We start from the raw sequence: 12,185 nt of genomic DNA, 5'->3' as shown, positions 1-12,185 counted from the left end.
ATAAGGATCCTGTGGTAGCTACAAGCCTGTTTCCTCTAGAACCTGTAGGAGGGAAATTCATAAAAAAATCCTTCCAGAGGGTTTTCTCCTGGCCCTGGTGTAAGGGGGCCAAAGAGGAGTCACACTGCCTACCCATCATGGTCCTGCCCCCGCCCTCCCACAGTCCCACTGGGGCCCCTGAGTCAGCGCACCCGCTAGATGGTATCACTGCCACTTTCCATGCGGTGCAATCTAGGAATGCCTGCCCATGTAATGGCCTCAGCCCTGATGTCATCTTTCCAGAAGAAAGATATGTGGCTGCCCACGAACCTCAGCGCCAAACCCATAGCCGGCCTCTATCCTTTGCGCGCTGACTTTGGCGCCCGTAGGGCACACTGTGGGCGTGGACCTCTGCAATGGCTCCTGTGCTCCCTCCTGTCCTGCCTGCCCAGGGCCTTGACCACTGGCAGCCCTCTGACCAGCTATCAGGCCCCTGCTTCTTTTCCGGCCTTCAGTCAGCCCTTCTTCCTGAATGGCCTTCTGTGGCCTTAGTGACCGCTTGGACACGGACCCAGGTCTGGCCCTGCACATGCAGCCTACTAAACCTTTTCATGGGCCCATAGACCCTGCAGACCCGCTCCTTTATCCCCTGGGTCCCCAACTTAGGCACTTAGACAGTGGTTCTAACTCTTTTTATATAACTTTTTTTTTTCTTTTTTTTTTTTCAGAGAGGAAGGGAGAGGGAGAGAGCGATAGAAACATCAGTGATGAGAGTGAATCATTGACCGCCTGCCTCCTGCACACCCCCACACACTGGGGATAGAGCCTGCAACATGGGCACGTGCCCTGACTGTGAATTGAACCGTGAGCTCCTGGTTCATAGGTGGATGCTCAACCACTGAGCCATGCTGGCCGGGCCTAACTCTCCTTACTTATATCCAGAAGCACCTTTGGGGAGGGGGGTAAGTAGATTAATCTTGCTCCTTCATCGACAGGGCTACAAAGTCCATAAAGGCAGGACCCTGTCGGCTTTCCACCATTTTGTATCCCCTCCCTTGCTGGGAACCTAGTAGGTGTTCAGTAAATACTGAATGAATGAGTCCATTACACCACCATGTCCCATCACAATTCTACCTTCTAAATCTCTCTGGAGCCTGCTTCATCTTAACCACACCTGTGCCTAAAACCTGCTGCTTCTCTGTGCCCTAAGGACTTTCCCCCTATCCTCCCCCCGTCCCACAACCTGACTTGCCCACCTACTCTGCTTGCCCTTTCAGGATGCGGTGGGAGGCAGCATCTCCTGGGAAGCTCTCTGGCCCTTGGACCCCCAAGTTGGGAGACCTGGTTTCCTGGGGATTCCTCAGCTCTGAACTCCCCGCCCCCAAGCCTGCACTACACAATGGGAGTGTCCACTGCTGTCTGTCTCCCTCACCAGATTGAGAGGTCCTCAGGGCCAGATGTGAGGACCAGTGGGAAAGTCCCATCCACCTCCCAGCAGAACAGGGCCTGGTGCTGATTGGACAAATCTGTTGACTAACTATCAACTCATTTCCTGGAGAAAAGTGACCTTCCATCTCAGGGGGATTACACCAGCTCTCTGCCTCCCTGGTCATCAGCTTAGTCGCGAATTGTGGACCCCACTCCCCACCAACGAGTCTCCGGGGCTCTGTCTGACACAGACCTCCACTCTGTGGCGTCTAGTGTCCTTGATTCCCCTTGTGCCCCCTGAGAGCTCCTTGGAAAGGGCTGAGCAGAGGCCTCAGAGGAAGAAGGGCCAGGGCCTAGACATGCTACACTCTCCCTCCACCGCCCCCCACCTCCCGCCAGCCTGGCCCTCTAGGATGTTCAGAAAGGCAGGGCTGGCCTTATGGTGGCCCCAGATCCTGGCAGGAACCCAATGGGGTCCGGAGGACGAAGGCCTGGCTTTCCCGTGCAAGGGTAGCAACCCTCCTGTCTCGTAGTTACTTTCCAGAGCCACAATACTCAGACCATGAGTTCTACCTGCTGTCAAGGGCTGCCCACTGAGTCCTGCATGTTGCTCTGGCTTGTGTCTGACCCCATCAGTCTAGGCCAAATCAGCCCCTGGGGCCCAGAAACATCACGCCCAGTGTGGGGAGCTTCTCCCATATCAGAGTGGCATGGCATGGGGGCTCACACAGATGACCGCCTATAAAATATACACCCCCCCATGCACCTGTATTTACAGACACATCCAACCACATGGGCACACAGACACCCAGAAATGTATACATGTGGACCCACACCCCCACGGCCATGAAACTCAGTGTGGGCAGCAAACACAAATGCATGCTGTCTTGGGTGGTGGTGGGGAGGTGAATGAAAAAGGTGAAGGGAAATAAGAGGTACAAACTTTCAGTTATAAAGTAAGTCACAGGGTGTAATGTACAGCATAGGAAATACAGTCAATATCGCAATCATTTTGTGTGTTGCCAAATGGGTACTAGATTTAGTGTTACGATCCCATCATAAGGCATGTAAATGTCAAGTCATTTTTGTACATCTGAAACTCATACAATATTATATGTCCACTATACTTTAATTGGAAAAAAACCCACAAAACTAACCTCGTGCTATCCTCTCCAAACTCCATTGTGAAAAGCAAACACTTGTCAGCCCCTCAAGAGCCTGTGGCTTTTCCAGAAACAGTTCCTGTTCCACGGAGAGGCCCCTGGAGCTGGAGGCCATTTAGGAAATTAAGCCTGGGAGACCTTGTTAGAGAGAACGTTGTTCCCTGTACCTGGTGTGGACTCGACCGCGACCCCACCGCCAGCCCCAGAAGCTCCTGGTGCCTGCGGGGACTAGGTAGGAGGGCCCTGCCCACCTCAGAGGGAGGTGAGGCTATTGGCACTGAGGGAAGAGTCACTCAACCAGGTGTGCTGGAGCCAGGATTCGTGCTCAGGGTCCCACTCCAGCTGAGAGCCCCAGCTCACCTCTGCAGCTTCGGGGTTCACCGTGGGCTGCATCAGCCAGGACTGGCTGTCAGACGGGATCTCACTGTGAAGGAACACTCCGCAGTCCCGCTGGGTTTGCCTCACCTCTGACAAGAACAGAGCAGCTGCATGGTTGTCGTTTCCTCTGCTCACAGGGTCTGTAGGGAAGAGGACCCTGGCTGAGCAGAGCTTATCAACTGCTCTGGGTCCTCGGCTGGAACTGAGGTGAGCAATTTGACTGGAATCTGCCTGGTGGAGAGTGGGGCAGTGAGAGTCCTCCTCACACTCAAATCTCTCACTGTGATCAGAGCAGAGGGCTCCGGGGGGTGAAGGGGAGGCTGGGATTGGAATGGACACCAGGGTGGGCACAGCCAGCCCAAATGCCTCTTGGGATAACAGGCAGGATGGGGAGCTTGGGCGTAGTAGCTAGATCCAGTGTCTCCCAGACTCCTCCGGCCACTCCAGGCCAGGAAGTCCAAGCTGTGCTGGAAGGCCCCTCAGATGGAGGGGGTAGGCTCAGCGGGCTGCCAGACCGCCTAGGGAGGTCTAGAGCAGGGGTCCTCAAACTTTTTAAACAGGGGGCCAGTTCACTGTCCCTCAGACCGTTGGATGGCCGGACTATAGTTTAAAAAAACTATGAACAAATTCCTATGCACACTGCACATATCTTATTTTGAAGTAAAAAAACAAAACGGGAACAAATACAATATTTGTATTTGCATGTGGCCCGTGGGCCGTAGTTTGAGGACCCCTGGTCTAGAGCGTGCTCAAGGAGGCTGGTGGGTGGGCTGCAAATTCTTGGAATGGCTCATTAATGAAAACCCCTGATGGTGACCACCTGGGGGAAGGCTCACCTTTCCCACGTGAAGCTGATAAGAGCCAGGAGATTCCACAGTTCAGGTAGTTCCCCCACCTCCCTGGAGTTTTGTGGTCACCATTAATCATTTCCTCTAACTGCATATAAAAGCTCTTTTGCCAGTGAGCCCAGTATTCAGAGAGAAAGGCTAAAGTCCTCAGGAGGATGTGGCTGCAGAACCTGCTGTTCCTGGGCACTGTGGTTTGCAGTATCTCCGCACCCACCCACCCACCCAGCCCCGTCACCCGGCCCTTGCTACATGTGGAAGCCATTAAAGAAGCCCTGAGTCTTCTGAAACGGAGCAATGAGCCTGCTGCTGTGATGGTGAGTGAGGGAACGAGGGTTGTGCCTGGGCCAAACCCCTGCCCTGGACGAGCCCTTCCTGTCAGCTTCATAACACTGCATTTTACTTTTCTATAGGATGAAACAGTAGAAGTCATCTCTGAAGTGTTTAACCCCCGGGTAAGATTCTCTTCTCTGACTCACCTTCCCAGAGACCTTTGCCTTTGGGGGAGAGGGTGGCTCCATGTTAAATGGATTCTCACAAGGTGGTCCACTTCCCCTCCAGTCAGCTGGCTGCCAGAAGAAGGTGTGCTCAGAGGCACTGGCCTTGCCTCTGTGGCAGTCACAAGAGCTGCCTTATTATCTGAGCAGCCATGGACAAACCTAGCATTCAAGGGGCCAGGGGTCACCAGGGACAGGTGGGTAAGCAGGGACTGTGGGCTTAATGCTGGCTACAGAGGGGCACAGAGGGGTCCAGGCGATGCCCTGCCCCCTTTTCCCTGAAAAGTGGGGTAGTGACGTCCTTTCCTAAGGGCTGGAGCCCTCTTGAGATGCCAGGCCAAGGGAATATGCTGTGTGGGCTGAGGGTGGCCTGAGCTGAGTTGTGAGGTGGAGGCAGATTGGTGCCTGAAGTGGACAGAGGGCAGGGCAGCATATATGACTGGACCTGCCTGAGACTAGCTCGGACCTCCCAGGCTCTACTCTTAGGGGACAGGGATGAGAACACGGAGTGACGGGGAGGGCACTTGGCCACTGCTTACCGAGTCCTGGACATTTTCCATAGGAGCCGACATGCCTGCAGACCCGCCTGGAGGTGTTTATGAAGGGCCTTCGGGGCAGCCTCACCAGGCTCGAGGGTTCCTTGACCTTGATAGCCAGCCACTACAGGCAGCACTGTCCCCCTACCCTGGTAAGTGCCTGTGTCAGGGCCCCAAACGGGAAGGTCTTGGTCTAGGAGGATGGAGGACTGCGGAGGGGAGACCTTTGGGTGTGGCTGTTCGGGACACCAAAGGGAATCTGTGTTAACAGATTTGTAATTAGAGCAGCCCAGCCCTTGTTTCAGGCTCAAGGAGTTCAAGTCTGGAGCTCCAGAGTCCACAGCGCCCCCTAGTGGCAGCTGCTCTGCTCTTGTCCCGGTGAGGCAATCCCAAGGAAACTCAGTGTCAGGCACGGGTGGAAAAGATACAGAGTAAATTCCAGAGCCCAGGTGCCACCTCCCGACAGGACCTTCCCCTGGGCCCTGATGGGGTTCCTGGACTGCATGGGAGCAAGGATGGAAGCATATCAGGATGTACAAAGTCCAACCATTTCTTTCTTGTGGGAACAGAGCTGTGTATTCCTGCCCTTTCTGGGTGTTTGGAGCCAGCCTCAGCCAAGCTGCTCTGTCCTGGCCTGGGACCAAAAAGCCAGTGGCCCAACTGTCCAGCAGACCAGCCTCCAGCACTTTGTCAGGTCCCTGGTCCCAACTTCGGGTGACACACGTCACCTGATCCAGTAAGCAGGCAGGCCCCAGACGGGCCTTCTGACCTCTGAGTCCTAAGAGACACATAAATACGCTGGTGCTCCCCCCGCCCCCCACATTACCCACTCACGCCTAGACTCAAGTTTTCTTTTTCTCTTTAAGGAAACTTCCTGTGCAATCCACAATACCACTTTCGAAATTTTCAAAGAGAACCTGAATGATTTTCTACTTATCACCCCCCTTGACTGCTGGAAGCCAGTCCAGAAGTGAGGCAGGCCAGTCCAAGAGCCAGCCCTGAGACTTACCTCGCAGATCGCTGTCCTCCTACCCACAAAGAGCTGAAACTCAGGATCTTCACTTTGGAGGGACCACAGGATAAGCCAGGCCATGGGGCCACAGACTTGCGCTGAGTCATGCTGACCCATATCTGGGTGGAGGATTTTTACACTGGCAGGGACCATTAATATTTATTTATATATTTATGTATTTTAATATTTATTTATTTATTTATGCTCCTACTTCATATTTATTCAAGATATTTTACCATAATAAATTATTAAAATTCTGTTCTCATTTGTGCAGTTTTGCAGTTTGTTTTCACCAGGAGCAAATGCTAGTGGTGCTGCCCTCCCAACAGGGTAGGGGGGAGGTTACTGCCGGGGGGGCAGGGGCTTGGGCCTGCAGCAGGTCAAGCATTGTCTGTGGACAGCACTGTCAGAGCAGAGGGGAGGGGAGAGCGGCTTGGGTGCAGCACTCAGCACACCTGGATGTGCTTCCCAGGATGCACGGGGGCTCCCATCCCAGGGAGAGGTTTCCAGGTTCACTTAAAAATCCAAGGTACTCAGTCAGTGGGAAACTTGCCCCAGAGAAGGGGCATCCTCCTTCCTGGGCAGGCCTGGGGGTTGATCGGCTTGGCTGGGCGATGACTAGACAGGCCCCCTAGCATCAGGCAAACCACCCATGCCCCTCAGAGGCCACACCCTGCCTCACGGTCAGGGCTTCACCACTCCTAAGGGAAACCAGCAGGTAGCCTAGCTGTTCTGGGGAGAAGAAACCAAACCACAGGGATCAGTGCTCAGCATATTTACCAAACTTTCCCCAAAATGGGTGATCTTCATCTTTGAGAGTCAGAATGTTGGTGCATGAAGTTTTGTATCAGGTGCTTTCTCCTAAAATTCATGGCCGTCGGGATGAGAACATAGCAGCTGTCACCTCTCCCCTTGCTTTGCCAGCAGGGCTGGAGACTTGTTCCTATACCTGTACCCCCAACTCCCTACTGTGGACTGTGAGAAAGTGGGTGTGTCCCAGGTGTCAGGTGGGAGACGGGCCAGCCTTCTCCCCGACAGGTGGGCCTGGGGAAGCTGGGTTGGTGCAGCTTTAGCCCCTGCTGGCTCTCTCTCCACCCCATCCACGCTCTGTGCTCTGGTCAGACCTGCAGACAGAGCCAGTCCTGGCCAAAGCCCTGCCCCACACACAGGCAGAAGGGTCATGACTCAAAATGTGAGTATGAATAATATTTCTTGAACCAAACCTGCATTTCAACAAAGACAAGAATCCATGAAGTGTGCTGTGGTCATATAAAATGCACGAAAAGCACATCTTGCCTGGCGATAAGGTCCTCTCTATCTTCTACCTAAGGCGGTTATGACTGATAAGAGATTTAGCATTTCCTTAGACCCACATATATAGGTACCCCTTCCCACAGAAATGTCACCAAGCCCAGGGCTCGGATCGGATCCGAGCTGCTCTTAAGTTACAGCATGTACCTGTTCGTGCTCCTGGCTTGTGTGCTCTGGGGCTTGGAAAGCCATTCCACCCGGATGAAGATAATCAGCGGGACTCTCTATGACAATCACACGGCAGTCTGTGCTGAGATTCAGAAGGACCTTTCGGCTGATAACACTACATACAACGTAAGTCTGGGTCTTCATCAAACATCACTTGGCTTTCGGTGGCCCTTTGTGCTTCTGACCAACTTTTCCTGCTTCCAGGGTTACTTCAAAAGGCCCCAGAACACCAGTGAGGTAAGGAGCAGCTACCACATGGACCTTTCTGACACATTTCAAAGGCCATCACCCCAGTCGGCATCTAGGGAAGAGATAAAAAGAAAAGGTGTTGGAGAGAGAAATCTGGGGAGAAAGCTGAGAGTCTGAGGATGGAGCCTCCAGCCCAGCAAACAGATGAAGCCATGGCCAGGTCCTGGGCTTTGCTGGGCTCTCTGATCACCATCCCAGATCAGCCCTGGGCCTGGGGAGAGACCAGGCACCCACTGCACGGCTCACAGTGCTCAGAGGTCTCCTGTGAAAGGATCAGGGCAGGGCCTGAATTTGAGCCCAGGTCTCCTCTGGCCAGGGTGACAAGGGATAGATGAGGTTGGCGGTCAATTAGTGCTGTGCACCACCATCATCCCAGTGCCCCAACCCTGTTTCAGGAGTCCTGCTATGGGGAGTTTATGAAGGACTTCATCTCCACTCTGAAGAATCTCATAAAAGGTAACAAGAATGAACACCTGCAAAAGGTTTATAAGAACATGAAATATCTTACCCAAATCTGCACAAAGCTTCAAGTAAGTTGCTGTTGGCTCTTGGGGGAACCTGACACATTATTTTCCTTGCTACAGCCAGAGGTCCAGCAGGGCAAAGGGCTTCTCATGGCCCCTGCTTGCTGCATCGGAGGCCTCAGGAACTACTTTCCAATTCAAAAGCCCACTGGCTGATGGGGGCTGGGTTTGTGGGAGGGGGTACTCAGGGGTCGTTCTGGAGGTTTGTCATGCTCTCTGCCAAGCCCCCGTGAACAGGGGTCAGTGTGGAGTAGGTCTGAGACGGGTCTGGTCATGGACTCAGCCTGGGGAGAGGAAAGGGCCACGTGATGCCAATCCCAGTCAGGCAGGGGTTGGGGAGGGGGGGTGTTGTGGGGAAATGACTGAGGTGTTCCCCTCTCTTTATCCAGTGCTTGCACAGGCCCCTGCTCATCCTTGTGTCCCTGCCCTAGGCAGCTGTGACCTGCCCACACCCCGCTGACTCTTTCCCCACGGCTCTGGGCTCCACAATCAGCAAGTGGGCCCCAGTGCCCTTCCTAGGACAGATGCCAAGTTACCTCCTAGCAGATGGGGAGTTTACCATGTGACCCTTTTGTTTTTTCTGCTGCGATGACTTAAATATATATTTCTTTTTTAGCCAACAGGATCACCCAAGAACTGTACTTCTGAGTACAGTGATTTCGCACAGTTCAAGGAAGCCTTAAAGAGTGTTATTCTGTACATAGAAGTATGGAAATCATGTAATAGGACTGAGGGTAGCCTCTGAGACCCTGTCCTCTCACGGGAGCCTGGTATATACGGTTAAAGCTGCAGAAAATGGGGTTGGAGGAGCATCAAGAACAACTGCCGTCTGGGATGGGCGGGGGTACCGGCCCTGGGCTGGCAGAGGAGGCTGAGGGTGGTAATGGAGGGGCTGTGCCTGAAGAAATATTCCTGTAACTGATGCATTAGCGCCTGCTGCTCCAATAAAGCTGGGGCATGGAAACGCTGGTGACAGAGTCCAGTCTCCCCGGGCCTGGATGGACTGGAAGGGGCAGGGGGCTGGGATTGGTGGGCCCTTGGGAGGGCCCAGCCGTCTCCCAAGAGGAGCGGCTCAGGAGGGCGAGTAAGAAACTCACCTCATGGCCCCAGTGCTAGCTGCTCCAGAGCGAGTAGTCACATAGTAGGGACCCCATTAAGGTCTGTGCAGCTTGCTACTGCCCTGACATCCCTCTGTGTCCTTCAGAACTCAAATCTGATCTTTGCCCAGACCCACCTCCGCAGGTCCTTCTTCCTTTGGTCTCTACTACAGCTCCTGGGGAGCTTGAAGTTTAATTCAACCCGCTGCCCTGAGGGCTCAGTGTGGCCACAAAGTGTGAGTCCTGGGGAGTGGTTCCGGGGACCTGGACCAGATGGGGGGCCCACAAGGACCAGGGCATCTCCAAACTCCTAGCTTCTTCCAGACCAGCAAAGAACTACCTGACTTCAAAGTGAAGCCCCTCGCCTGGCCGGCAGGGCCCCGCACACATGCTCCAGGGCCTCCGTGGCACCACTGGAGCCCTCCCTGACTACTAATGCCCTAACTCCCCAGGGCACAAGGCCCTGCCTGTAGTGAATCCACGGGCACTTGGGTCCTGAAGTGCCTCTGTGCTCTGATCCTCCACCCTCAGGTCCTACCCGAACCTAATCACTTGAACAGTTTATTGGAAGGGAGTGGGATTACCCCACAATGCAAACAGCTTCCTACAATTTAAACCTCTCAGACTGTGGGCTTCTTCACCAAACCAGGGAAGACAAAGATGGATTGCGCTGGAACATAATTAGGTATCAAGCTGTAACACAATGCGGCCCAGGCCAGACCTACAGAGTCTGCACTATCTACCATTGACAGACCTTGCAAAGCTGTGACGCTTCAGATTATGCCTGCAGCCAGCACAGAGGCCACCACCGCCCTGCACACCCCCTCGCTGGCCCTAGGAGTCCTGGGCCACTCCACCTCTTGGGGCCACATCAGGCTGGAGGTCAGCAAGTGTGACTGAGTGAAGTTGCGGTATTATCTCAGAACATGGAGGCTGGCCCTGTGACTCAGGTTTGGTGACAGGATTGGTATGGGGCTAGGAGTCAAGGGTGGTTTCAGCCCTGAGAAAGCCCGCAGTCCAGTCCCCAGGGGCTGTGAGCTCCTGTCCCTTGGGCACACCACACAGGTGCTCAGGCTTCTGAAGACCACTCCCCCCTGATAGGCAGCAGGGTCTGGGGTGCATGCTGAGACCCATTGGCAGGAAGACCCGCCACTTCACTGACCAGCCTCCTCTTGGACTGAGGCACTAATGGTAGAGGGCTGGATGGTGGCATGTACATCCTTGTCATCTCACTGCTGTGTTTGGGCAGCAGGGTGTGCACGAGCCTGGCCTGGCACTAGCTTGCTGTGTGACCCTTGACAGGTGCCTCAGTCTCTCAGCCAGAGTCCACAAAGGTGGGGTGGACTCTAGCCCCAGAGGCCAGACCACGGCCAATGTTCAAAGTCTTGGTCAAACTAGAGGTCCCAAGGCATCTGGCTCAACTTTAGGGAAACAAGTTGACAGAGAGACTCTGGTACCTCTCCTGGGAAACAGGAAAGTTGGGAAAGTCCAGGTGGGAAGGTGGCTATACCACAGAGAAACTGCCTTCATCTCCCTGATAACCTTTGCTATGTGCCCTAGTTTACCTTTCACCAGGCTCAGATCTGGACAATGGTAGTGGGGAACCTGCTGGGGGCTGGAATCGGCTGGGAGGGCCATGTGCTCAGTTTCTGAGCTCATAGTTTCCTTGGAGCCTACTGGTATTGCTGCCTTGGGATCTAAGGAGAGGCCAGTACTTTGGAAGCCTGAAACTCTGGGCTGGAAACCTGGGCACAAGAAGCAAGACCCTGATCCCCAATTGTCTGGGGTTGGCTCTGGACACCCTGTTTTCCTAGAATGCTGGGAAGCAGGTCCAAATTATATCTCTCCATGGGAGATAACCATGAGCAGGCCTGGGGAAGGCCCACCTTGACCCTGAAGACAAACTTTCAACTTTGCTAGGCCCATCTATAGACGAGGAGGGAGAAGAGGGCTGGGTGGCCTGAGGAATAGGTTCATTCACACATCAAGATTTCCCAGGACAGTAAAACAGTCCCTCCTACACCCTTCACAGAGGCCTCCCCAGGAACCACCTCAACTCTCATTTCCTCAGCCTGCTCACCCACCACCCCTCAGAAATCAGTAGCACTGAGGGTGGAACCAGGAATCTAAGGTGTGCACTAAAACAGCAGGGCAGCCCTCTCTCGTATGCTAGACCTTGAGAAGTGGAACAGCCCCCTTGTCAGCCACATGGCAGTCTCTGTCATGGGCATAGCACGACCACATTCTTTGACTCAATGTTCAAATTCAGAGGGATCACAAAGAAGGAGAAAAGTTTCAGAAGGAGAAAGAGCCAATGGGTCAGTCCATGGAATGAAATGATGGACATGAAGCTAACATGACAAGACACCTGTGAAAGTTCCAGAATGGCACTGATGCTGGGATGACCCTGTGTGACCTCAGGGTTGGAAGGGAAAGGGGACGTTGACTTGGGTGGGGGGATGGAAGGAGAGTTTTCTCCTGGATTTTCTACTCTGCGATGGCTGTGAATGTGGCCATGGCATGACCTGAGAAGAAAGGCTCAGTGCCAAGGTCAGTGGTATAATGTGGTCGGTCCCCTTGCTTATAGAGATTTTCCTCAGTGTCCTCAGCTAAGTGGGGGTCCTCATGGTGGCTCACATTGCACCGACTGATTCCCCAAGTTGGTTGTTCAGCCAAGAAATTGGTGATTAGCTAACAATGGGGGCTGCTCACCTCAAAGCCCCGAGCGCTGGTGCCCTCTTTCAGAGATAGCATGGACAGAAGAGGCCTGTGTGCCCTCCTCGGCAGGCAGGGCAGCTCTCAGTGTGGGCCTGGAGGCTGCAAGGTGTTATCCAGGCATCCTCAACCAACCTCACAACTGTCATGGTGCTGGAGTCACAGATGGGGGCTACATACCGGCCTGCATCACAGCCCCAAGTGGGCAGGCCTGGCCCTGGAACCCACATATGCCATGTTCCTGAGCCCTTACTCCTCTTGCTTCCTGGCTGTCTGCACATGT

General features: G+C 54.0%; 1 protein-coding gene and 1 long non-coding RNA gene across 3 annotated transcripts in view; one reads left to right on the top strand and one right to left on the bottom strand.

Moving 5' to 3' along the window:
- LOC118658640 overlaps nt 1–5,952 on the bottom strand; it is a 48,628-nt gene extending 42,676 nt beyond the window's left edge. For both annotated transcript variants that reach the window (XR_004968338.1, XR_004968337.1), the window contains exons 1-2: nt 5,836–5,952; nt 2,931–3,088 (exon numbers count right to left, since the gene is read on the bottom strand). This is a non-coding gene — a long non-coding RNA (uncharacterized LOC118658640). The remainder of the gene's footprint in view (nt 1–2,930; nt 3,089–5,835) is intronic.
- On the top strand, nt 3,952–6,099 carry CSF2 (colony stimulating factor 2). Its single transcript, XM_036314144.1, has 4 exons — nt 3,952–4,110; nt 4,207–4,248; nt 4,853–4,978; nt 5,693–6,099. Exons 1-4 carry the CDS (start codon nt 3,952–3,954, stop codon nt 5,798–5,800), a joined length of 435 nt encoding a protein of 144 aa, XP_036170037.1. The 3' UTR covers nt 5,801–6,099.
- Nucleotides 6,100–12,185: the final 6,086 nt, after the last annotated feature.

This window comes from Myotis myotis, unplaced genomic scaffold, assembly GCF_014108235.1.
Source record: "Myotis myotis isolate mMyoMyo1 unplaced genomic scaffold, mMyoMyo1.p scaffold_m19_p_6, whole genome shotgun sequence".
NCBI classification, from domain to species: Eukaryota; Metazoa; Chordata; class Mammalia; order Chiroptera; family Vespertilionidae; genus Myotis; species Myotis myotis.
Note: the sequence above shows the minus strand (reverse complement) of the source record. Positions and strands in the feature narration are given on the sequence as shown.

Coding starts and splice junctions, on each gene's coding strand:
- CSF2 (XM_036314144.1), top strand. CDS start 3,952: ATGTGGCTGCAGAACCTGCTGTTCCTGGGCACTGTGGTTTGCAGTATC. Junction 4,249..4,852: donor CTGAAGTGTTTAACCCCCGG/GTAAGATTCTCT, acceptor CATTTTCCATAG/GAGCCGACATGCCTGCAGAC. Junction 4,979..5,692: donor AGCACTGTCCCCCTACCCTG/GTAAGTGCCTGT, acceptor TTTCTCTTTAAG/GAAACTTCCTGTGCAATCCA.